The following is a 26,550-nucleotide window of genomic DNA, read 5'->3' on the forward strand; positions in this document are numbered from 1 at the left end:
GTGAGTACTTTTTCCTACTTGGAAATAATGTCCCCTACACACACCTTCACGAGGGCCCTAACAGCCATGCTCCTGACAGCTCACTCACGGCTGTTTTGTGGATTATGAAAAGCAGCCACCCCTGCGCCCCACTCTCAGGAAGCTTGATGATCCTAGCATGTGGATGTTATGCAGAGGGTGAACCAGCACCTAGGACAGGACAGTCACTGGGCCAAGGTCCCACAGCAGCCAGGAAGGGAAGCTGAGCTGGACTTGCAGTTGCTAGTTCAGGGCTCACCACCCCACCTCCCCACCCCCAACCCCCTGATCCCTCCACCACCCCTCCCCCGCCACAGCTGTGTGGGTCAGACCGTGAGCAATGGCCAGAACAGTAATAATAATGCTGCCCAGCACGGTTCCTCTGTCAATGTGCCAGTAAGACTGAACTCAGTAAGTACTGAACACTCACAACTGTGATGTCGTCGTGCTGAGCCCCATTTCACAGGCCAAAGAACTGAAGCTGAAGTGGGGCGCCTGGGTGGCTCAGATGGGTGAGCGTCTGACTCTTGATTTCGGCTCAGGTTATGATCTCAGGATCGTGGGGTGGTTTCCCGTGTGGGACTGAACACTGAGCACAGAGCCTGCTTGTGATTCTTTCTCCGTCTGCCTCTGGTCCTCCCCAGACCCCACCCCCAACCCACCCCCTCCAACCCTGTTCTGCAGGCTCTCTCTCTCCCTGAAATAAATGAATAAACAAACAAACAAACAGCACAATTGTTAAAAAGAAAAAAAAACCCTGAAACTCAGGGATGTTGAATAACTTGCCTAAAGCCACACAGCCAATAAAAGGTAAGCCAAACTTAAACCCAGGGAGCCTGGCTCCCTCACTTTTTTTTTTTTTTTTTAAGACTTTATTTATTTATTTGAGGGACAGAGAGCATGAATGCGGAAGGGCAGAGGGAAAGGGAGAAGCAGACTCCCCCCTGAGCAGGAAGCCTGATGTGGGGCTCCATCCCAGGACCCTGGATCATGACCTGAGCTGAAGACAGATGCTTAGTGGACTGAGCCACCCAGGTGTTCCATTGTTCCCTCACTTTTAACAACTCCATTATGATCTTTGAAATCATCAAAGATACATATTTAAAGTAAGCTTTCTCAAAAGTATCTGATTCATTCCAAATTAAGGACTCTGGGAAGGAATTGTTGTTTTAGGAGAAAGGTAAGGAAAGACTTGATAAATGGCAGAACACTGGCAAGAGAGGACCCTATGATGTGAGCACAGCCCAGAGGCAGGAGCCAGGAAGAGAGACAGAGACACACGGGGCATAGGGTATGATTGGAGACCCCAGGAGCCACAGGGCTGGAGAGCCCAGAGCAGGGAATAGCAGAGCTGCATCTCGGTCATGGTGAGGGTGCCCTGCTGCTGGGCAGGCTTTAGACTTCATGGGCCTTTTATCTGTGGCACTGGCAGCTTTGCGACTAGGTCCAAAAGAGCCCTCAATCCCAGGGGGCCCTGGTTCCACTCCTTACCTATGCTTGAAGGCGTTGTTCACGATGGCCTTGAGCACCAGGCGGTCCCCAACCTGGGAGGGGCCCCGGAAGTGGAACATCTCAATGGCCTTCAACGTAGGGTGGGCACGGCACAGCCGGCTGGAGGAGGCAGGGGTTGGGGAGACAGGACAAATGCCCCAGTGCTTCAGCCACAGGCCTGGGCCAGCCTTTCCCCCTGCCGCCAGCCACAGACACAGCCCACATGCACTGCCCTCTGGTCCACCCACTCCCACCCAACCTGGGATGCTTCTGCCCAGGGGAATAGAACTGAAGTCCTATTTCACAGCTTAGAACACTCAGGTCTATGCACCACTAGCAAGCAGCTGAGCTTGAGGTGAAAGACGAAAGGACAGGGCTTGGGACTAATTCCTTCCCCATTGTTCCCCAACCTTTACACCCCAGCACCAGCTGCTTCTACTATCTAGAAGCCCTCCCCTTACCCAAAGCTACTTGTCATTCAAGGCATAGCTGAAGAGCTTTCTCCAGGAAGGGTTCCCTGACTATCTGGGCTGTGACCCTCCTCTGAGATCTTCTCGCACATGCACTGGGTCCCAGGGGGTCAACACAGGGGAGGGGCCACGTGGGCCAGGCTCTTTAGAGGTGAGGAATAATTCCTCTGGCTCAGGAAGGTGTGGGTTGAGGAGGGCACTCCTGACAGAAGATAGGTAGGATGAGACAGGACTGGTAGGACAATCACAGGAAGCAATGAGGTCTTGGCTTAAGTGGAGCCGAGGGCAAGTAAAAGATCAGCACCAGGTCAAGCTGAATGGCCAGCCCAGGGCCCGGATGCTACACTAAGGCATCCAGACTAACCTAACTAACCTAACTAACATCTGGACTAACATCTGGGGTAGAGCGCACTCCTCGCAGAGGGAACAGAAACACAAAGCCCTAGAGGCAGGAGGGTCAGGCAGTGAGTGTCAGTTATCATAGCTATAAAAAAATACCCCCATATTTAGAGAACAAACCCCGGACAAGTGCAGAGATTCTAGAAGAAGAAAGGAATTGTTCTCACCTCTAGGGAGAAGGGAACAGTTAAAGAGGCTTCCTGAATTTTAGCAGATCAAAAGGAGAGGAAGTGGCCAGGAGCAAAGGCAGAGAATGGGAACAGGGAAGGGCAGATGGCTTCAGGTGCAGCGAGCATAAGATACTGGAAGAAAGCAGGCAGGACCCAGCCAAGAGGAGGCCCTAGCGCTGGGCCAGGGGCGTGGCATTTCCCACGCAGGTGATGAGTACTGTGTGGAGGAGGGGGCGGCCAGTTCACAGAAAAATCACTCCTCTCTGGCTCTCAAAGCCCTAGGTTTCCCCTAACAGAACAGCCAAGCTCCCGAAGCCTTGAATGCCAACTCCAAGCTGGGGTTTCTCCCCCCAGAGGGAGCCAGCCAAGGGAAGGAGGGAGAGAAAGGAGGGGAGGCAGAGGCAGCGCACTCTCTCCTCACCTGGCTGCGATGGTGGCCACGTTCTCCATCCAGGCCATGATCTGGCCCCCAAAGGTATTGCCTTGGTGATTGGCATGGGGGGGCAGGACCAGCTCCACGCTTTCCACACGGGTTTTCTCGGCCGGTACCATGCAGCTGCAGTCTCTGCTCTCCAGATCTGACCGGGGAAGGGCAGAGGGAGGGAGTGGGAAGGGGAAAGGTTCTCAAGGGCAGACCCTCCCACAGGGCAAACCCAGGGACCCCTGCCACCAGCACTCCCAGTCACCCAGAGTCTTGTATCCACTAAGCACCAAGAGTGCCAGCCTCAGCTGAGGAACAGGAGGGCTCAGGATGAGGGAGGTGAGGTCATCCTGGGGCAGGGGGCAGGACACTGCCCCCTGTAGAGAAGGCACACCTGGACACAACTCGGACAAGTCAGGGAACCTCTCTGACCCTCAGTTTCCTCATTGGTGAAGGGGTATGTCAGACCCAACCCACGAGGTTTGTGAAGATGAAGGGAGATCGTGATTCCAGAGAGCTTGGCACCAAACTCAGGAGACAGACTTTCAGAAGGATAGTTCTTCCCTCCCTTTGCCCTGACAGGCCCTGTCCGTCAGGGGCAATGGCATCGGGAGATCCTCAGTAGGAGAGGCCCAAGGGCGGGCAGGGCCTTGGGGGTCAGAGGAGCAGATGCTGATATGACATCCCCCCTCCAACCCAAGGGGGAGCCATGCATCTCCCATCAATCAAGAAGAGAGACCTCATCAGGGGCAGCCCATCAAAGAGGTGGCCATTCACTGGCAGGCTGCTCTGAGATGCCACAGACAGGCACAAGGGGAGGTGGAAGGGGGCCTGAGCTGAGATCTGGAGATAGGACAGGTCGGACAGTCCTAGGAAGCAATGAAGCCTCGGCTTAGATGGAGCCGAGGGCAAATAATAGGTCAGCACCAGGTCAAGCTGAATGGCCAGCCCAGGGCCTGGATGTCGCACTAAGGCATCTGGACTAACCCTGGGGTAGAGGGGCTGTCAGGACAAGAGGGGTTTGGGAGGGCTGCAGTGGATGGATGGCTCTAGGGGGGTCTCAAAGACAGTAGGAAGAGCCAGGCCTCCCCAGCCACAGCCCCCAGACCCCACATACATAGACACATGGAACTGGGAGCCCCTCTCGCTGCTTTATGGGGCCAACTGCTCGCACCTGCTCTCTCCCACTCTGGGCTGCTGAACTACACTTGAATTGTCCTACAGTTGCCTTGTCTAGGGTGCAAGGAAGACTCCACATCCTATTGCTCTGGAGATCAGTGAGTGAATCCAAGGTTAACCCTCTGGGCCTTTGCCCAGCCTGTGCTCTCCATCAGGAAAACCTTTCCTCGTCTCTCCATCTGTCAAAATCCTACCACTCCACAGGAGATCTTTGTGTGATAGTATAGAACAATTTCCAAGATGTACCCTTAAGGGGAAAGAAGTAAGACACTGAACCGTATGTACTGTCTGTTCCCTTTTGGGTAAAAAGAGAGAGCTAAATAATACATGGTATGCTTAAGTATGCAGGGAATCTTCTGGAAAGGTGCCCCAAAATGAGTAACTGGAGGGGACCCAGGTTCTGGGTAAGAGAGAGTCTCGCTTTTTATTCTATATGTATATCTACATTTATATTATTTATGTATGTGTGTGTATATATATCTATATGTGTATATATATGTGTGTGCATATATTTATATATATATAAAGCATATAGACAGATAGATGGATGGATAGATAGACAGATATGCTTTTTAAAAAATCCTATAGTCTTCAGCCACGCTCAGTAGTACCTTCCCAAACACCCCTAAACCTAAAGATCCAAATATAGTCCGTGGATAACAAAGGGTTCCTCACATCCTAATTCCATCCTCATGGCTCCTGGGAACTGAACAAGATGCCCAAACACGCCCTTCCCTGAAGGAGACCTTGAGACAAAAGGGCCATCAGGCCAGTGAGTAGACATCCCAAGGAGCCTCTCTTCCTCCCTTTGCCCAGTGGGGGCTGAAGACAGAGGAGGACGTGCAGATGCCAGCTGCACTCCGCCCCCCCAGCTGCTCACCGTCCTGAATGACGCAGTTGGCCAGAAGGTCCTTCATGGTGTCCGCGTACAGCAGCCGCATGCGCCGGCGCTCGGCAGCCACACTGTGCTCTGTTTTCTCCTCCTCTGTGCGTGGCGTAGTCTGCTTCAGCTTCACCTGTGGGCGGGGGACAGCAGGGGCGATGCTCAGGACAGGTCTCCTGAAGCAGCAGGAAGGGCTGTGCCCCATCGCACACCTGGGGCTGCTGCTAGATTGTTACAAGTCATTGTCCCCTCTTTGTCCCTGTCCTCCTGTCTTCACGTTGGCTGATCTGTCACTTTCATCCTGCAAATGTCCCCAGTCTCCTTTCTTGGGCAAAGGCACAGAGGATGCAGTGGGTGGGAGGTCCTATAGCACACGTAAGGGAATGGTGAGATCTGGTGAGATCCCACATGAGACGCACAGGAAGAGGTGGGAAAGAGGAGCAAGGGAAGATGCCTGGGGTCTGGCCACAGCTGCGGGGAGCTTCCTCTGTGAATTCCCTGAAGTGCCCCCTCCTCCATGCCTCTGCCAACCCCCAGCCTCACAGCCCCAGTCCCGGCCTGCCACGACAAGCACCCAGGTGTAGCGCCCTACCTTGGAGAGCTCCCGGTGGGCCACAAAGGTGGCCAAGGCCTTGCACACGGTCCATTGCTTCTCAGAACACAGGTCCTCAGAGGCCACCTGGATGCCCACCTGGAAGGGAAGAAAAGGCGGGAGGAGTGAGGAGGGGGGAAATGGAGCTCCCACCCTGAGGCTCCACAACTCGATGGCCCAGGCCTGGCCTTGTATTTCTGTATCACCTACTGAGTCTTGGAAGCCAGAAACCTGAGATAGGTTCTGATTCTACTCCTGGATCCCTGGAAAGCTTTGGGCAAGTCATTTCTGTCCTCTGGTCCTTGGTTTCCTCATCTATAAAATGGGAGTGAGGACAAGGTACGTGGCTGGCTCAGTTGGTAGAGCGTGAGACTCTTAATCTCAGGGTTGTGAGTTCAAGCCCCACGTTGGGCATGGAGCCTACTTAAAATATGAATGAATGAGTGAATGAATGAATGAATGAATGACAGAAATGGGAATGAGCATACCTAGGAGAGAATGAAAATGAGACTGTATCTAGGAAAGCACTTAAAGTGGTAAAATCTTAGCTACAGTGAAAAGACAGGCATCTGGGGGGTGTCCGGGGGTACCCAGAGGCAGTCAGGACTCTGTCCTCAGTGACCCCTCAGTAACCAGTGGCCTGGCTAAGGGAAGCTGCCCAGACCTGCTGTCCACAGGTGGGAAAGACAGTCTCTCCCCCAGAGCTCACAGAGCTCACTTAAGAACCCCACAGCATAGGAATCATGCTCCCATTTCACAGATGGGAAGACAGAGGCTGCAAGAGGTAAGCTAATGCAATGAAGTCCAGGGCTTCCCCTGCTGCAGCCCTGCTGCCTCCAGGGTCAGGCCTGGTGGCTGTCTTCCCCACTTTCCCATGACTACCTGGCTGCTGAACAGGGTCAGAGGGGAGTTATAAAGACTTAGGAGGCTGAAAGTCAAGTCTCAGGTTGGAATTTATGTGACCTGGTGACCTGAGGCAAGTCTCTTCCCCTCCGTGGGCCTCAGATTTCCCTTCTGTGTTATTAGGTATCAGACAGGAAGAGCCTTAGGATCCTCCCAACCCTGCCAGCTGTTTCAGAAACCCACTGCCTCCACCAGGGCCCCATGAGTGTGAGTGTGCCCAGGGGGCTGAGAAGGGAGAGGAGGTAGAAACCCCAGCCACCCACCTACCCACCGCCAGGCAGCAACCACCCCACACACCTCCATGCTGGAGTTGAAGGCCCGGTTCACCTTGGCCTTGATATTCACCACTTGTCCGACACTGGGGAGAGAAAAGCAGGAGGTGGGCCTTCCAGAGGGGAGAGAGGAAAGGAAGAGGACTCCTGGATACTTGCAGGGCCTCTGCTGAGGGGACCCAGCAAGGCAATGTCATGGCTTACAGACCATGGTCACATCAGCAATATCACCGAGTCCTCAAAGCAAGCTGGCAAGATAGTGTCAGCATCTCACTATACAGGTGGGAAGGTGGAGGCTGAAAGAAGTGGCATGACTTCATTCATCTCCCCTTATCCCGTGAATGCTAGAGCTTCTCTTGGCTTGTGGCTCAACAGTCCCCTCCTTGGGGGCCCCTGCCCCACCCCTCTGTCACTCAAGAAGTTTCACTCTCCGACACTCTTTCTAACAGATGGGCCTCTGTCTCCCCCACAATCCTTAAGTTCCACCGGGGCCAGGATCACATCTGTCTTGCTCCCCCTTGACCATTTGAAGCCTAGCACACGGCACAGGGTCGGTCCTCCAAAAATAGTGGCCTACTGAATTAATGCATTCCACATCTATTGAATGCCTACTAAGTCCAAGGGACTATAAACAAGAGGGTGAAAAGGAAAATGGGAACGTTTAAAAGATGCCTACTCTGTGCCCAGCACCGTGCATTGCCTCATTAGAGCCTCCAAATAAACTTGACAGGTAGGTTTAGGGACACTGAACATCAGAGAGGGCAAGCTATCTGCCCAAGATCACCCAGCTAAAATGTAGCAGAGCCAGGGTTCTGTGGACTACCGGGGCCCCACTCTTTCCAGCTGCAGGATTTTGTGGGCTACAGGGCCAGGGTTCTGTGGACTACCGGGGCCCCACTCTTTCCAGCTGCAGGGTTTTGTGGGCTACAGGGCCAGGGTTCTGTGGACTACAGGGGCCCCACTCTTTCCAGCTGCAGCCTGTCCCTCTGGAATAATTCCCATGTCCAGATAAACAGTCAGAATCCCTACAGGAGCCCCCTTACCCACTCTGTGTCTAACTGGAGGCAGCTGAGGGTGCCCCTCTGAAAGACAAGGAGGAGGAGCCAGACAGGGACTGGGATGAGGAGGAGGAAGTCCTTTCATCCTTGAGCAAGTCCTTTCATCTCTCTGTGCCTTGGCTCACAAACCTAGAGAGGACTGTGCGAATTTCTTCATCGAATGCACAGCCTCCTCCCAAAAGCTAGGCAGGGTACCTTCCAACAGGCCTGCCTTTCAAGGGGCGGCAGTGGTCACAGTGAGAAGAGTCACAGGTGCCTGGGTTCCAGTCCAGCCCTGGCATGACTGTCACACTACGGAGCTGTGTGACCTTGGATGAGTTGCTTTGTGTCTCTGAGCCTAGCTCCTTGTCTGTCAAGTACCAAGATGCACGACTACTGAGGGTCAAGTGAGAGGGGATGTGACAGAGCCAGTGCCAAGCCTAGCCCCACAGTACGAGCTCCATAAATAAAAGCAGCTCACGTTTGCCAAGGACTTGTCCATTTCTGTTTATTTTGCCCTCAGTCCTAATAGGCATGGAAGGACTGTCATTTCTAGGAGATACGTGCTGACACATGGAGGGAAGAGGTGTCATGATGTCTGTAACTTAGTTTCAAATACTTGAGAAAAGAGAGAGAGAAATATGTGTATCTATTTTCCATATATAGATAAAGCATATTGAGAAAAAAAAAGTTAATTCTTGAATCTCACTGGTGGTGATCATTGCACTATTCAAGTTTTCTAGAGTCTTGGAAGTTTTCATGATAAGAAATTAAGAAAAAACTTCCATGATCCTTAAAATAAAATAACAGTCTACTTTCTGTGGTGCTGAAGAGATATTTGTGTCTCTTCTCTTCCTCCCCCTCCTTCTCTTCCTCTTCTCCCTCTTCCTCCTCCTCCTCTTCCCCCTCTTCCTCTTCTTCCCCCTCCTCCTCTCCCTCCCATGCCACTCCTCCCACTACCCTCCTTCTCACTAGCTTTCCCCAAAGCCAGGCAGACACCCCTTTGAACTCCCGAGTTTCTCATCCCTCCTGACACACTCTTCCATCCCACAGCTCAAGCCAAAACTGGCTCCTTCCCCGGGGTCACTGCCCAGCCTCCTGAGGGGCCCCTCTAGCCTCTAGCTCCCCAACCCTGCCTCTGGGTGTACTTCACATCCCACAGAGGCAACTCCCACAGTCTGAGCCCTGTGCAAGCCCTTCCCCAGGACCAATTTACTGACGGGGGACAGAAGAACATATTAAATGACACCGCAGTGATGCTAACAGCAGAACCCAGATGGTGGAGAACTTGAGAGGGCAAAGAACCAGGTCTCCTCTACAAATAAATTCTGAGGGAAAAAGGAGAGAGATGGTGAGGGGGCAGGATGCTGGGGGAGGGGAAGCCCCTATAGATAAAAAAGACTTAAGAGAACACAGCAACCAACTGCAACCTTATCTGAATCTTGACTTGAACAACAAAAATCACTATAAAGAAAAATAAAAACAAAATCAGGAGACAGTGTGGACTCCTGCATACTGACCGGATATTTGACGTTCGTGAGACATTACTGCTAGTTTTGTTTAGGTGTAGCAATGATGTTGAGGTTATGTTTAAAAGGAGTTCTTATCACTGAGAGATACATTTTGAAATATCTTTAAAGGGCAAAAACAAAAAGAAACCAAAAAAACCTTCTGCAGGTTTCCTCAGGGGCAGCTAGGCCTTTCCTGGTCACCAGCCTTGCTCCAGACCCATCCCTAGCTGGCCCTCCTTCCCAGGATCTTTTCTGGCTTCCCCTTCCACCCACACCCTCCTTGGCCCAGACTCACCTTGAGTCTCTGAGTCCTGCAGCAGGTCCATCCATCACACATGCCCACTCCCTACCCCCAGTCCTCTCCTCCCTAGCTCCTCAGGGTGACAAAAACTGTGTTGACAGCAGAGACTTAGAACTGGCCCAGACACCGCTCCCCTGGCTTTTAGAGGGGCACTACATATGGTGTTGATGGTATTGAAGCCAGCTCGAACATCTCTTCCAGGAAGGCCCCTTTGACTACCTTTTATGCCATCACACTCACCCCCAGACATATAGGAAATGTGACCTCTTCGTTAAGGACAAGAGCTCTGGGGCTCCGGGGTCCTCTGCTATCTGTATGACCTTCAGCAAGTTATTTCACCTCTCTGTACCTCAGTTTCTTCATCTGTAAAATGAGGATACTAATAGCCAGAACCTTGTAGCATTGTTCCGTGGATTAAATGAATAATATATTAAAAAGGTATTACAGGGGTGCCTGGGTGGCTCAGTGGATTAAAGCCTCTGCCTTCAGCTCAGGTCATGATCCCAGGGTCCTGGGATCAAGTCCCACATGAGGCTCTCTGCTCAGCAGGGAGCCTGCTTTTCCGTTTCTTTCTGCGTGCCTCTCTGCTTACTTGTGATCTCTGTCTGTCAAATAAATAAATAAAATCTTTAAAAAAAAATGGGGGGGGCACCTGAGTAGCTCAGTGGGTTAAAGCCTCTGCCTTCAGCTCAGGTCATGATCCCAGGTCCTGGGATGGAGCCACGCATCAGCTCTCTGCTCAGCAGGGAGCCTGTTTCCTCCTCTCTCTGCCTGCTTCTCTGCCTACTTGTGATCTCTGTCTATTAAATAAATAAATAAAATATTTTTTTAAAAAAAGGTATTACAAATAATGCCTCAATATTAGTTCATTCACAGTGACAAAGGTGCTGTACTAATTAAAATGCTAGTAACAGCGGAACTGGGAGTGAGATATGTAGGAACTCTCCATATGATCTTCTGAGATACAACTTCTTTGCAAATCAAAAATCAAAATAAAAGTGTTACAAAGCTCCCATATGTGAGAGATCATTATTAGCAAGGCATGTACCCCTTTGAATTGAAATTATGTTTCTACATCTGCCTCCCGACAAACAGGACCTCCTGGGGCACAGGGCCTATGCTCTAGTTGAGTTTGCATACCCCAAACCCAGCATGGGCCTTGGTCCGGAACAGGTGCAAGTGGTGACAAAGGACCAAATAAATAAAGACAGGGAATGACCAAATTTCCTCCTTAACCACAACACGCTGGGTACCCAGAAAGCTCTGAATCAGCCCTTGGCATCTGCTGTCCTAGGCTCTGACAGTGAGTTTAGGAGCAGGCCTGAAGGCTAGAACACTGTGTGCAGCCCCCTGTGACCTGTCCTGGGCCAAGGGCTTGGAATGCTCCATGAGTCCCAGCAAAGCTAAATGGAGGCAAAGCTCAGCACAGGATGATGAAGAGTTTTGAAACTAGTACAGACATTTTAGAAAGCAACCACAAAACAAAAAACTGTTTGGTAATAAACTCCTTGTTCCTGGGGGTATGTGAGCAGAGGCTGAATGGTCCAAGTTTCTGACTCAGGCTTTGCCGGGGGACCTTGCCTAGAAACCTTTCTACAATCCAGTGACCAATGGCCCACAGACAAAGTCCAAGTTCCAAAGGATATGCACCAATTAAGTCTAATCCCTTCCATTTGGCAGATAAGAAAACTGAGGCCCAGAGAAAGAGACTGACTTTCCCAGAGTCACACAGCACCCCACAATGCTGCCTCAGCAACATCCAACTGCAAACCTGGCTGCGGGAATCCACCCCATGGAACCCAGCAGCAGGCCAGCTCCAGTCCATGGGTCTCCCAGAGCCCCCGCAGACAGGTCTGTACCTGCTCTGCAGAGACCCTTGGTCAGTCGAGTTGGGTTCCAGGGTTCCAGGCAGCTCACAGGCCAACCAGGTGGGGAGATGGGGGAGGGATCCTAGCTTCATGGTGGGCAGACCAAGGGGACCAAGAAGCAGGTGGGGCCACTTACCTAATGGTGTGCTCAAAATAGATATCGTCCATGGAAGCTGTGACGCACGGGCAGCCAGCGTGCCTCTCGGCTGGCATCGGAAGAAAACCATACATTAGCAGTGTCCCCATGTCACCAGGCCTCTGAGCAAATGTCAGGTGGCCCGAGCTGAGGCTGTGCCTCCTGGTCCACACCCCTACCTTCCTCTACTTTCTCCTCCTCACTCACTACCCCCAACCCTGTTTGTTGATCATCTGTCTGGCATCTCTCCCTGCTGTGAGACTGAAACTTGAGGGCCCCAGGAGGTCTGTCCCTCTCGTTCACTACTGGGCCCCGGTCCGGGAATGGTGCCTGACCCGCAGATGGCCCACAGGAGACCCCCAGTGAGCAGCTATTCAATGACTGAGTCATCAGCCTGGGCTATTCTACTTCCCAGCTCTCCCAGGAGCCACGCCTCTGCCGTGGACATCAGCAGCGTTTCCTTGCCTGAGTCATTCTCACCCTCGGGACTATGCTCGTGGCCACGTTAGTCCCCCCAGAATCCCTCCCCTGCCCCCAGGGCGGGGTCAGGGCCCAACTCTGCCTTGCCCAGCCCCCATCAAGCCGTGCTACAGGGCAGGGAGCTCATGGCACCCTCAGGCCAGTCTGAAGCAGCCCCACTGGAGGTGGCCCTCTGTTGGAGCAGAGACCCAAGGGTGCAGGCCAGCCCTCAGAGCTGCGCGCACATTGTGGGGAGTGGGTGGGCCCGGGCTGAGCATTGAGAACTGGGAAGGGGCATTGCAGACAGGTGGAACAGCATGAGCAAAGAGCAGGATGAGGAACGAAGGCGGTGCTCAGAGGGGACGGTGACCATCTCTGATCATGGGGGCCTCTCGTCCAGGTGGCGGGGCTGCCCGCGGGAGGACACCTGTGCCTGGCAGAGCCTCACCGGACAGGCAGGCGGTGGTGTCGATCCATTTGAGCAGCTGCCCGACACTCAGCTCGCCACGCTGGTTGGTGTGGCAAGGCAACACCAGCTGGCTCATCTGCACCTCCGTGGGGTTCCTGTACCCCCCGCCGTCCCCCATGGCCCCGGCGGTCTCCGCGCGAGAGGAGGACTTCCGGGATGTGCGGTTCGAGAATACAGAGGCGATGCCCTGGGAAACAGTGGGGACAGAAAGGTCAGCTTGCTGCAGGCTCTCCCAGGCCCACCGTCCCAAGACCTGAGTGCCACAGGAGGAGCAGAGACACCCCAGGGGCCACTTCCCACCAGCCCCCAACTCCAGCAGTGGCCACCCCACTCCAGCCTAGGCTCTCAGAGCCCAGGGCGCTCACTGGATGCCATTTCTGCCCAGTTTCCCTCTGGCCACCAACTCCGTGTTAGCAGGACCCTGGCTGAACCTGAGGGAGGAGGAGGGAAGTTCAGTCCTCCCTTCTGCTGGAGGGCCAGTTGGCTAAAGTTCTTCCTCAGACTGATCTTCATTCTTGAAAGGTCCCCCCTCTCCACGCAGGGAGGCCTCTGTTCCCAATAAAGTGTTCCCAGAAGCAGCTCCTACATCTCCCCCAGCGCGCCCTTCCTCGGGCTCCCTTGTTCTCCAGATGACCTCAGAGGCGGCACCTTCGCTGGGTGTTCGTCTGTCCCTAGCACTTGGCTTTCCTGACCGGGAGGGCTCCAGGCCACCACCGACCAGCTGTCCGATCCAGGCCAAGGCTGCCGCAGCTGCCAGCTGGAGGAGCCACAGAGGAAGGCCTCAGACTCATGAATTGGAGGTGGAGTTTCTACCCAGGGCCTGGCTTGCCTGTCCCCAGGCAGAAAGGATGGGGTGTACAGGGCGGTGCCTTGGATGGGCTGGGATGAGGAAGGGGGCCTCCTAGCTCTCTGGCCTATTCTCCCTAACAGGCTGTGAGTGAGAGCTGAGCACCCCTGCCTGTGTGAGAGAAATGACCCAAGTCCCAGCTCTTGTGGCCGGGGTAACAGTAGCAGCGAACATTTCTATCACATTTACTAGGCATCAAATACTCCGCTAAGCACTTGGCATGTACAAATTCCACTGAAGCCACACGACAAACCCCTGAGGTGGGTTCATTGCTACCCTCAGTCTGCAGGTAGGGCTCCAGGAAGCGGGGAGCACAGCTGTGACCCAAGGTCTGGCCACAGAGCCTGAGGTCCTACCACCACACTGCACTGGCTGCTCCTGGGGCTGAGAAGGCCCAGTGCCACGCCCCAACACTGACCCTGCCACAGCCCCAGAGAGGGGCAAGGACAGCTCTCTGTGCTGGGGTCTGTCCTCCTTGGATAATTTCCCCCACGAGGCTCCCACAGCCAATTCAATAAATTCAAAACACACCAAGGTAATTCATTCAAGGTTGTGGACCCCCCAAGCAATAGAACTGGGATTCGAACCAGGCCTTTCTGACCTAGAACAGCTTCTGGGTCCCTGGAGAGGCAGCGCATTCCAGAGAGCCCCCAGGTTTGAGGTACCATGCTCCATGTCAAGAAGAGAGTGAGGGCAGCCCCAGGATCGCTCAGCCTGGGAAGAGGCCTGCAGGGTGCCAGGCTGCCAGGATTGCGGGCTCCTGCCGGCATCTGGCAGGCCACTATGGTGGCCAAGCAGCAGGACCCATCACCATGGTAACCACTGCCAAGGCACTTCCGGCCTGTTGTGCACTGCAGGCCTGCATAGATGCGGCTGCGCGGTTGCCTTTCTGGGTGTGGGAGATGGCAGAGGGAGGAGGCAGGCAGACTCCAGTCCCCTGTACTCTCCCCAAACCCGTCCCATGACCAGAGGTTCTAGGCAGAACTTTCCAGAAAGAAGCCACAGAGCATGCTAGGGAAATGGGGGATGCAAGATGTAAAGGGTAGGTGGTCAGAAGAAAGGGAGCAGACCAGGTGGGATTTCTGGGCAGTTCCAGGCATGCACACAGGAAGCCCGACACACAATGTCCCTGCTTCACAAATCGATTTGCATTACCACCTCATCAGGTCCTCACAAGGAAGGCAGAGCATGAGAACTATTGACCCCATTTTACAGATGTGGAAATTGAGGATGGAAACAGCAGTAGACCAGCAAGTGGGACACCTGAGTTCCAGTCCTCTCTCTGCTTCTCACCCGGTCGGTCTCCACTCCCACCACCAGCTTCCTATTTCCTGTTCCATGAAAAGGAGTCACTCCCCTCAATTAGATTCTACAGGCCCGGAGGAGGCAGAATCTTTGCCTTATTTGTTCATTCATTCATTCACCGAGCACTTCCCCTGTGCCCTGGACCAAACATTGAGAGAACAAAGATAAACTGGTCTGTTCCCTCTGAAAAGTCCCTACTCTACTGCTCATGCTCAGAAGGGCCTGGCACACGGTAGGACCTCATCAAAGGTTTGTGGAGGGACGAGCAGAGACAGACTTGAGTTCAAATCCTAGCCCTGGCCCTCCAGTGCTTGGTGATTCTGAGCACGTCCCCGCCCCTCCTGAGCTTCATCAGTCACTCACTGGGCAGGCAGGGGCAGAGGAAGACTGCCAATTCCTAAGGCAGCCCCAGTCTTGTTTCCAGGATTGGACTCTACCCGTGCAGGGCTCTCGCAGGCCCAGCTGACATTTCTGTTGAGAAAGCTGGGAGGTCCCGTCACTCTGTCAGACAGGCTACTTCGTGCTCCTCGGAGCAGGGCTGAGCTCTTAGGCAAACTGAGGGACAAGACCCATGGTGGCCATCCCCTGCTCTCCTCCAGGAGAAGGGCACAGAGCCCCGGGGCTGGAGCATGAGTGAAGGGACAGAGCAGCGCCACTGCCCCCAGGCATGGCCTCTCAGACTCCAACTCCTTCCTTGGCTCAAGGCAGTCTTGCCCACGTCATGGCAGGCCAGGCTGGCCCGCCTCCTACCCCAAGGTGGGCAGGCAGCCAGCTGGGAGGCAGGGGCGTGTGCAGCCCAGACAAGGTTCGGCCAATGGGGCCCCAGAGCCAGGCCACCCCTCCCAGGGCCAGTCACGGGGAGAGCAAAGGCCCCAGATGGAGTCAGGGCCTGACTGAGCCAAGACAGCTGACAGGGAGGGCAGAGCCCGCTGTGAAGGTGGGAAGGGCATCTGGGGGTCAGAGACGTGCCCTCTCGGATGGCAGATGTGCCTACACTGGCCCCAGACCACAGCAGACCTCGCCAGATTTGGTCATCCCAGACTGGCTACACCATGGGCTCTGTGTCCTTCTTCCTGGGCCACAGCCATGTCACAGACCTGCTGGGCCAGGTCAGGAGGGGCCATTTTCACCCAGTCCCCTCAGAGCTAAGGAGACTGACGCACACAGAGAGAGAGGCTGGCCCTGAGTCACACCAGGGAACCAGGATGAGCCCTCCTGTTACAGCAACCCCACACCAACAGACTTAACCTTGACTTCCTCTCTCTTCCAAGTCCCAAGTCCCAGGGACCCACCCCCCTAAACTCTCAGGCGCCCCCTTTACCGTGACAACTCGGGCCCCCACTAGGCACAGCTAGCTCACTAGACTGTTCCTGTCCACAGGCCTCCGTGCTCTCCACCTTCTTCTAGCTTCCAGCACCACGCACACCTTTCCCAACAGCAAATCCACCAAAACAACCACCGTAACTTTCCGTACCCTGCCTTGCAGGGACACTAGGCCCAGTCTTTGTAACTCCCTCCACTGTGGGACTTCATTCTGTCCCTTAGGACGGTACAGGCCTTTCTGAAGAGCAAGCCTGACCAGATACCTCCCCTGCTCAAGACTCCTCAATGGCTCCCTACTACTCAGAATCGAGGCCCCACTCTGTGGCTCCTGCAGCTGCTCTCATAAGCTCCAGGCCGCACACCCGTCCTCAGAGCACCATTCTCACCCAGCTCCATCCCCCCACCATGGGGGTGCTGCTTCTGCCTAGGATCCCTTTATCTGCCCTATGTGTTAGGTGAGTCCTTCCTCTACCCACTTCAAGCTCCCACCACCGCTTCCCCAGAGAGAGTTAGGGCCTCCCTGGCCCCAAACCCTCTGCTGCCTCTATCACAGCCCTAACCAAGCCGTGTGGTCACTGTTTTGTGAGCTACCTCCCCCATCAGACAGGCATTCACACAGGACAGGGATAGACTCAGGCCTGCCATGGAGCAGGTGCTGAATAAACACCTATGGAGAAGGAAAAGGAAGGAAAACGTGAGAGATGGCGTGGCCCTACAGCTGAAGCTCAAAGACGAGGCGGAAAGGAGGAGTGAAATGACAGCGGCTTGGGGGACGTGACCCATGGGGCCAAAGGAAGCAGGTGGGAGGGCACTAGGTGGAGTCAGGTGGAGAGGAGCCCAGGAGTCTCCAAGAACCACAGAAGACTCCTGGAGAAGAGTGTGGCCCACAGTGATGAGCCAGGAAAGGAGACCAGGCAGCGGAGAGATCTCAGTGCCTTCAGGAACCATCTGGAACAACAGGCCTACAGCAGAGGAGACCCACCTGTCCTGGCAGGAAGGAGCAGCCTCACATGACCTCTCAGCCGACCCATCATGACATGAGGCTGTCTATACACAGGCCTTAGGTGTCAGCCTGCCCTGGGTTCGAGTCCAGTTCCACAACTAACTCATGTGACCTTGGGCAGGCTGCTCAACCTCTGTGGGCCTCAGTTTTCCCATCTGTAAGAATGGGATTATAAGACCTACCTCTAAGTGTCATTGTAGAGATGAAATTAAACAAGAGTGAGTGTTTGAGGCTCTTAGAACACACCCATCCTAGGGTGAACATTGATAGAGCACTTAATGTTAGCAATTTAAAGCCGAGTTTGGGCTTTCTACAGAAATAGAGCCGGGAGAGACCCAAACATAGTTCACACTGAGTGTTTATATGATACTTTCTGACCTGGGTTCACCAGAACTTCAGGGCAACCCAGTGAGGAGACAAGGTTGTGAGCCCCTTTGAGAGGTTCTGTGAGAATTCAAACTAGTGACAGTGGAACAAAAATTCCACCTGGATAGGAGACTGCAAAGCCCCTGTTCCTCCCTCCCCATTTCCTGAGGGTGTGGGTATAAGAAATCGGGCCTAGGGGCGGTGGGCGGTCAGGCATGGAGGAGCACATTTGGGCCACTCTAGGAGCCACAGGCCAGGCCCCATGAAAGACCTGATTGTCTGAGCCAGGCCACTCCGAGCAGTGAAAGGAAGCTGTCCAAACTAGATGGCCTGTCCCCACAAAGGGGGAATCCAGCCTCTCCGAGAAACCAGGGTGTCCTCCTGGCAGTTTCCCCACCAGCAAAGCCAGAGCATGTGTCAACCTCCCAAATTTCCCTTCAAGCCTACTCCCTACCTCCCTCCCAAAAAAGGCTCTGAGGCAGCCTGCACTGCCACAGCACACAGACCCCACAGGCTCCCTGAGCCAAAATGCAAACAAAGCCGGGGAACCAAATAAGGGAAGAGAGGATTATGTTAGGAACTCAGTTGCTCAAAAAGTCTGCCATGGAGTACTGCAAATTTGTCTTGAGGTTCCCAGCAGACGAAACAAGGCGGGAAAGGGTAGCAGTGGGTACCAAACTCAGAGATAAAAAGAAAGAGCTCTCCTCCAGGAAGCCAGACTAAGGGCTGGGAGAAGGGCACCGGTGGGCTGTTCCTGATCCGTAGGTTTCTGATGATCACGTTACATCAGATCACACCTGCATTCTATAGGATAAATAATGGTCCCTGGTGCCCTCTGCAAACATCCTTGTTTTACTTCTGGCTACAGGCCCTCTTGGCACTTGACATTTGTCAAGATTCTGGGGGTGGGACAGGTAGAAAATTAAGCCAGTATTTTGTAGGAAGCACCCCCTATGTGCCATTCACTCGGGTGGACCTTTAGGGAACACCTGCTATGTATGGAGTTCTTTGCTAGGACATTTCCTACGGATTATCTCAGTAACTTTTACATCTGCCCTGTGAGGCATTGTTATTCTACCCATTTTACTGCTGAGCCTACTCAGATACCTTGGAGCTGGGGAAGATGCAGGAAACAAATGACTCCAAGTCACACAGCCAGTCAGTGACCAACGAGAACAGAGGCCACGGCCTTGAGTCTCTGTCCAGGGCTCACAGTCTGGCGTGGGCTGACCAGGCACTTCTGACAGCCAGCTCTTACGCTCTCCCAGCATGAAAGAGGGGGAAGGGAAGGCCTTTGGCCTTCTAGTCCTGCCCTATGAGGAAGGGAGAAGGGATACAGGGCATAAGAGAAACTCTGAGGTAAGGACAAGCTTTCCTCCGGGTAGCCCCATCCGTCCTTCAGAAGCAGAGTCTCACAGGACATTTTCAGTTTAGTTGTCTTATGTAAACATAAATGGAACTTTTACCAGCTCGTCCTTCCCAGAAGACCTTGGAAAAAGTTATTTTACCTCTCCATGACTCAGTTTCCTCATCTGTCTAATAGATACATAAAAGAACCCGAGCTCACAGTAAGGATTCTAAAAGACAGCAAACCCACTAGAATGCCTAAAGCAAAATCATGGACAATACAAGTGTCAGCAAGGGTCTGGAGAACATGGTATGCTGCTGCGGGCGGGGATAGAAGATGCTGGAGCCACTATGGAAAAACAGTTTGTCAGGTCCTCAGAAAGCTGAGCACGGAAACGCTGGAGGACTTTGCAACTCCATTCCTAGGTAGAGACCCAAAGGAACGGAAAACAAGGACTCCACAAATTAAGCCGCACCCATGTTCACGACAGCACTACTCACCACAGCCAAAAGGTGGAAACGGTCCAAACGTCCAATGGTGAATAAATGGATAAGCCCACTGTGGTCTTACATACAATGGAACGTTAGTCAGACATGAGAAGGAACAAAGCAGCCATACATAAAACGTGGCTGAATTTCAGAAACATCATCCTGAGTGAAACAAGCCCAACACAAAAGGTCACCCACTGCATGGTTCCATTTATGTGAAGTCTCCAGTACAGACAAAGCAGACTGGTGCTTGCCAGGGGTTGGGGACGAGAGGACAGGGGAGAGACTTCTTAAAGGGTAGGGGGCTTTACTTCGTAGTGATGGAAATATTTTGGATCTTGACAGAGGCGGTGGTGGCCCAACACTGTGAATGTCCCCAGTTCCACTGCTCTGTGTACTTGAAAATGGTGAATTATACATTATGTGTATTTCACCTTGATGAATTACTTTTTTTTTAATTCTTAAGAGAAACGATTTTGGATGAATATCAGATAGGTCTGCTAGTTTAACATAAATTAAATGTAAAACGCCAAATACGTTTTTTAAAAAAAAAAAAAATACTGGAAGCAAGCATGTTTGGAATAGTAAAAATGATAGGTTTCATTCTTAGATGTGTAGGCCTCAGTTTCTTCATCTGTCCAGTGGGATGTTAACTAGATAGTCTTCAAGACTATTTCCAACCCTGAAGGGCGTGACTTCCAGGAAGAACTCCTTACCAAGGCTCAGGCAGCCCCACAGAGTGTGCTGCCCTGCCTCCCACCACAGGCCCTTTGCCCATGCTGTTCTCTGTGCCTAAAGCACTCTTCATCTCTGCAAAGCCTACTCACCTCTCAAATCCATTACCTCTGCCCCACTCTCATGCTTCTGGCACCACGTACCTCCCCTCTCTAATGCTGTCCACCAACAATGTTCAATAAACTGTGTGAGTATTTGGGTGGCCTGGATCTGAAGACCCACCAGGAAGGAGCCCTGTCTCTCCACTCCTGGTGTCCGCAGGACCCAGCAAAGTGCCTGGCTTGCTGTGGACCAAATGAATGTTTGTTCAGTGGGTCCCCAATCTCCACTAGTGTCACCCCATGTAGGCTGGGAAAAACACCAGCCATGAGGTCAGGGGAGGTTCTCCATCAGAGGCCCAACTCCCACCCCTGCCCCCTCACCCCATTCTAGAAAAGAGCCTAAACATCACCTGCCACCCTCCACCCCCAAGTGTAAAAATAACTTCGTCTGAAATCTGACACCTACCCACAGCCCGGTCATCTTGAAAACTCCCCCTATCCCACTGAGAAGGCTGCCTGGAGCCAACCAGGGTAAGGAGGGCATTTTCTGAATGCTTTCCCATTCTTACCTCATCTGTCCCATGGACAAATATTGGAGGCATTGTCCCTGGCAATGTACACAGATGACCCAAGCCCAGAGTAGTCCCAAGTCCTGTCCACGGCCCCCCAGCTCTGAACCACAGAACACTCCCCTCCATCTACACAACAGACCCTTCTACCACCACGAGAGTGGGAAGGGCTTCGAGATTGATCACAGTTGCCTGCTTGTGTGGATGGGGAAACTGAGGCACAGGTAGACCTCTGTCCAAAGGTCTTTAGAGTCAGGCAGACCTTGGGTAAGTTACTGAGAAGTTGTTTCCTCCTTGGGGGGAGCGGGGGAAGACAAATACCTCCACCCCACCTCCATCCAAGAGTAGAGGTGAGGATTAAGGGAAGTCCCCAAACCAAGGCACCCGGCTAACTGTGAAGTGCTGTGTCTTTGTGAGGGGGCAGTTGGCCGGACAGGGACTTGTCTTTCCTAAACCACCACCAATGCCAGCAGCCTTTCTTCCTCACTTTGGGGAAACAGAAACATGGGGCGTGAAGGCGGTACGGGCCAGTGGGTTCTGGAGGCAGGCATACGGCACGTGAGTCCTGGACCTACCCTCAGACATACAGAGGCCCCGGAACTCGCTTCCTCCCCCTGCCCCCGTTACTCAGGTGTTCAAAAGAGCACACCACCCCACCCCTCCGAACCTGCTCCCCCATCAGATGAGATTAATGAGATGAATGAGTGTGTGGGGAAGCTGAGGACCAAGGACTAGCTCTGTGCAGCCCCTCAGCCCGCACCCCCATTCCCACCCCTTTGTACTGACTGGGCACTGTCCATGCGGTGTGCCCCAGACTGGAGACCTATGGGAGGGGAGCATGTGTTTTCATCTCGCTGGCCCCAGTTTCCTTGTTTTTAAAGCTACAGGGGTAGGCATGCAGGGGTAGGCATGCCAAGGAGATTGAGAACAATCGCCAACCCCCTTCTTTAAGTATTGACTATACGCCAGCTACTGGCTGAGTACGTCATGGGCGTTATCGTGTTATCCCTTTTCATCTTTACACAGCTCCAGTCATCAGCTTTGCTATTGCCTGCAGCCTATAGACGGGAAAATAGAGGCTGGTAAAGGGTCAAGAACTTGTATACACACACACACACATTCAAGCACGTAGGCACAAAACTGCCCAGCCAGTAATGGCAGAGTTGGGACAGGAACTCAAGTCTGTTTCCCCCAAAGGCTGGGGCTGCTTGACAGCTTGGCTGTAATGGCTTCTCTCTTCTGCCAGGCAAGGTAGTTCCTGCTGCATCACCAGCCATGGGCCCTTCCAGAATCCATATGCATAAGCTCCTCTCCCCTGACTCCCTCTGCAGGAAACAGCAAGGGTCTCTGTGCCCCTTCCCATGATGTCAGAGTACTGGTCCCACAGAACCAGCAGCCCGGGAGGGAGGGAGGGGGGTGGCAGCCCCTAGTAAGGGAACAGCAAGCTCTCAGAGCTGAACACTGTTCTCTGTAAATCCTCAGATCTCCGGAGTGCAAGGAAACCTCAGGTCAGCAAGATTTCCAGGTCTGTGATCTCGGCTACCCCACCCCTTCAGTGGCCGTTCAGCAGGAGCTTGCTCAGTCCCAGAGCCAGGCGCTCACTCCTTTCTGACAGGGACCCTTCGGGTGAGGAGCCCGGCTGCCTGCCAGAATCCCCACCGCCCCACCCCCTCCACCTCCAACCCCACCCCCACCCCACCCCCCGCCCCGCCTCCCACCAAACACACTGGGAGCTGCCTCCCTGTAGCTCCCGCCTCCGAGCTGCTTGCCACCTCCCTCCCCGGCCTCCAGCAAACCCCAGGAAGAGGCAGGAGGGACCGGAACACAGGCAATACAACACCCAGTATGACTGGCCCACACGAGGTAGCTCTTCAGGGAACACGCTCAGACAGCACCCAGCCAGAGACCCACGTTCATGGTCCACAGCCCCATGCTGGAGCCCCTGGCAGTGAGGTGGGCACTTCAGGGACTGGGGAGAACAAGCCCAGCCTCTCCCCTCAGCACGGCACCCCCCACCCTCCCTGCCAGACTTCCAAAAGCGCCTCCTATCTGCCTCTGGGTCACCATGGCAACAGGCACCCACCATCCTGCAAGCAAGCCCGCTCACCTTGGAGCTGGGCACAGTGGCCACAAGTACCCCAAGCCCCTCCAGGACAGCAAGGGGGAGAGGGAGAAAGAGCCAGAAGAGGGACGTGGGGAGAAGAAGAGAGAGGTTACACAGAGGCTGGTAGGAAACAGAAGAAGAGAGGAAGAGGGAGAAGTAACAGGGCAGGAAGGGGCCCCCACCTACCTCCCCTGCTGCACACATTCCTCAGGCTTGAGCTGCTCTCAGCGCCTGCAGGAGGGATTCTGGCCACACAGCCAGGACTTCCTGCCCCAGGAAGCTGGCAGCCCACAGTCCCTCTGAGGCCCCAGCTGCTTCTCCAGGCCCTGCAGGCCCCTCGTGCTGAGGGATGGGGTCCCTATCCTCCAGGGCAGGCGTGGCCCCTTCTCCCACACTTAGGGGGGAGGCCCCAGATACCCCCCATTCTCCCGCCCTCCCTGGGGTCCGCAGTCCTCTCGTCCCTTCCCTCCCACCTCTCCCAGCTGCCCCTCACAGAGCGTACCAACTTTTCCTCCCCAAAAGTATTCAAGAAACCATTCCAAAGCAAAGGAGTGCCCTTTATATAGATAAAGCTGTGACTTGATCCACAGATGCATTCCTTACACTGGCAAGGAGTGAACAAGGCCTCAGAACGGGCCTCACAAAGGGCCACCAACTTCAACAGGCTGCTTCGAAGGCCTGACGGGCCAGGTGGGAAGGTCAGAGTCACATTGCTGGGCCTGGGCGCTGGCAGAGGCTACTGCCCTGAGCAAATGCAAGATGGCCAGGAGTGCACGGGGGCACCCCACACTCCACGGCCTTCCCTGAGCCCCGAGTTCTCCAGCTGCAAGGTGACCTTCTCAGAGGGATTCAAGAAAGGCGTGTTGGGGAGAGGGTGAGCAGGGCAGAGAGAGAAGGAAGAAAACAGGAAGGCCAGGGAACTGACAGGAAGGCTGCAGAGGGGCCCAGCAGACAGAACCCGTGTTGGAATCCTGGCCCCTCCTGTCTCCCTGGATAACCCGAAGCCCTTTATTACTTCAGTCACCGTAAATCTCACTTTCCACATCTATAAGATGGGCATGATGATATCACTGACAGGATTCAGTGAGATTTTACGTGCAAGGTGCTTAGCACAGACTCCGATCCAGAGAAAGTAATTAAAAAGTGTCAGCCCTTCATGTTATTACAAATCCAGAACCTGATTAGCAACCCAGGAAATCGTCCTGGCCAGGAGGAGACTGTGCAGTCCCTGGGAGTAAGAGATGCCTGCGTGACTGGCTAGGGGGCCTTCGCAGAGCACACACAGAGCATGAGCTTTGGCAGGAGAGGAGAGGGGCAGGGAAGCTGCATCAGCAGGGACATCAGACGGGCCTCTCGGCCCTGCTCTGTGACAATCCCTGCCAGTTGAAGCCGCCAACTGTCTACCAACTACCAGAGCTTCACTTCAGCCACAAGCCAAGATGCTGAACGGGCAAAGTCTGTGACCCTCCACAGAGGCCTCCCACGGATGTCTACACGCAGCTGAAGCAGATGCGACGGTTGCCAGGAGACTTCCTTTCCCAGGCCTCTGAAAGTCTCGAGACCCCTCCCAACGGGACAGAAGGCAGCGATCCCTGGAAACCAGCTCAGGTTCACTGGGAACACAGCATCCCAGGCACAAGGGAAGAGATCATGAGGCAGGAATAGACATGTTCTGTGCAGTCTGCATTTGCACAAACCCAGAACATTGTAAACCCTCAGTAAAAACATGAAAACGTGTTCGACTGAACCTGGAGGGGTCTCCACTGGGGTACCACATTTGTCTGTTCCGTTCAGCATGTGATCAAACGGCTAGGATGAAGACAAGACTGGCTGCAGACACCCACCTGAAAGGCGGTAACATACGAGCACAAGACCAGGCAGGTGAAATGGACAAGATTCATGGTACCTGCCTGCGTTTTTGTCTTTCTGTCGCCCTCACTTTGAAGGGATAAGGCTGCTGGGGAGGCTCTGGCTTAATGGCTGGATCTGCAGAAGCGGCCTCACGATCTGCCGATGCCTGCTGAGTCGGCTGAGCTGCGGGTGGGGACATGTTTCGGGCAGGAACCACGCAGTGACAGGGAGGAGGCGGGCGGCCACTGGGGTGTGGTAGGCAGCACAAGCCCCAGCCTTGTGAGCGGCAGCTGAGGGGAGGGGTAGCATGGGAAGACAACCACGCAGGAGGGGGACAGTTAGGGAGTAGGGCTACGTGTGGCCTAGTGACAGGTCTCCACGCTGGCTGGGTCAGAGGACAAGAGGGTTCAGTACGAGATAAAACCAAGACAACGAGCATTTAGCTGGCTCAGTCAGGAGAGCATGTGACCCTTGATCTCAGGGTTCTGAGTTTGAGGTACACGTTAGGGGTAGAGATCACTTAAAAAATAAAATCTTTTAAAAAAAACAAGAGCAAACAGGGGTGCCCAAGGCTAGAACGAGGCCCCTGATTCCTGGGGATCAACATCAATCTTTTTAAAACTCCCATTCATTCCTTCCAGACGCTGGGAATACAACAGTAAATGTGTTCTCTGATGGATAGACAATAAACAAGCAAAGGAACATGATCATTTTAGAGACTAAAAAGTGCTATAAGAAACAGCGGGTAGGATGAAGAGAGAAGTTGGTGGCGTGGGAGATGCGAATTCAGCCCAGGTAATAAGGAACCTTCAAAGCCCAGATCTGAATGAATGAAAGCAGGAGCGGGTCACAAAAACTCCGGAGGTACAGGGTTCAGGCAGGGAAACAGAGGGTGGAAAGAGCCCAAGGAGGATGTGGGATAAGCTTGGCTGCCAGAGGAACAGCAGGGCGGCCAGCGCCAGCTAGGCCCAACCCCCGACCATTCCCGCAGAGGGACCAGATACCAGGGACGCCATCTTGGATTCCCTAGGCCAGCCCATCCACCCGCTGAATACCACCAAGTCAACTCCACCCCACCCCAGGGAGAGCAGACCAGTCACCCCACCAAGCCCTGCCCAAACTCCCGACCCACAAAAATCTCAAGATACAGTAAAACGGTTTAGGTATGGGGGTAGTTTTTCCTGCAGAGCCACAGTGGACACAAGAGACATCGTCCAAGGAGAGAGCAAGGACAGAGCTCTTTTAGAGGGCGGTGGGAGTGAGCAGCCTACAGAGGAAGAAGAGGGAGCCGGGTGAGGCGGAAGGACACTAAGGTGGGGCAGGTCTCCAGGAGGGCACCTGCTGGTCAGGGAGCTGAGCAGTCCCAGCAGATGGGCAGAGAAGCTCTAAGGGGGTGGAGGGAGGGCAGGGAGAGAAGTCACGGATTAGGGACAGGGTGAAAGGTAAAGAAGTGGAAGCAGGGACCAAAGAAAATTCTTGCAGGACTTTTCTGGGAAAGGAGAGCGAAGAAACCAGGAAGTAGTTGGAAGAGGACCTGGGCACAGGGAAGGGGTCTTGTTTGCCTCAGAGGCTGGGAGATAATGGAGGTCTCATCTGGCTGCTGATGGGACACAGCCAGCAGGAGAGGGATCTCCCCAAGCCAGAGAGCTGCCTGCAGACAGGGGCCACCCAAGAACTGGCCCAACAGAAGCTTGAAGAGGCCGTTTTAGAAATCCACGGCTACCAGGGCGCCTGGATAGCTCAGTGGATTAAGCTGCTGCCTTCGGCTCAGGTCATGATCTCAGTGTCCTGGGATCGAGCCCCGCATCGGGCTCTTTGCTCAGCGGGAGCCTGCTTCTCTCTCTCCCTCTCTGCCTGACTCTCCGCTGACTTGTGATCTCTCTGTCAAATAAATAAATAAAATCTTTAAAAAAAAAAAAAAGAAATCCACGGCTACCATCTATTGTGCATCTACTGTGTGCCAGGCCTAGTCCTTGGGGGTCCTTGAATTC

The 26,550-nt window shown here is 53.9% G+C and overlaps 1 protein-coding gene and 1 non-coding gene across 4 annotated transcripts in view; one reads left to right on the forward strand and one right to left on the reverse strand.

The window, feature by feature from the left end:
- ACOT11 (acyl-CoA thioesterase 11) overlaps positions 1-26,550 on the reverse strand; it is a 52,673-nt gene that overhangs the window by 12,843 nt on the left and 13,280 nt on the right. For all 3 annotated transcript variants that reach the window (XM_032302553.1, XM_032302552.1, XM_032302554.1), the window contains exons 2-8: positions 12,559-12,766; positions 11,652-11,721; positions 6,824-6,884; positions 5,624-5,722; positions 5,029-5,164; positions 2,970-3,126; positions 1,510-1,629 (exon numbers count right to left, since the gene is read on the reverse strand). In XM_032302553.1, the coding sequence (XP_032158444.1) occupies positions 1,510-1,629; positions 2,970-3,126; positions 5,029-5,164; positions 5,624-5,722; positions 6,824-6,884; positions 11,652-11,721; positions 12,559-12,697 (782 nt within the window). In that variant the 5' untranslated portion in view covers positions 12,698-12,766. The remainder of the gene's footprint in view (positions 1-1,509; positions 1,630-2,969; positions 3,127-5,028; positions 5,165-5,623; positions 5,723-6,823; positions 6,885-11,651; positions 11,722-12,558; positions 12,767-26,550) is intronic.
- On the forward strand, positions 5,965-6,037 carry TRNAK-CUU. The gene has a single exon. It is a non-coding gene; the product is annotated as a tRNA-Lys (tRNA).

Source organism: Mustela erminea, chromosome 10 (assembly GCF_009829155.1).
Source record: "Mustela erminea isolate mMusErm1 chromosome 10, mMusErm1.Pri, whole genome shotgun sequence".
Classification (NCBI taxonomy): Eukaryota; Metazoa; Chordata; class Mammalia; order Carnivora; family Mustelidae; genus Mustela; species Mustela erminea.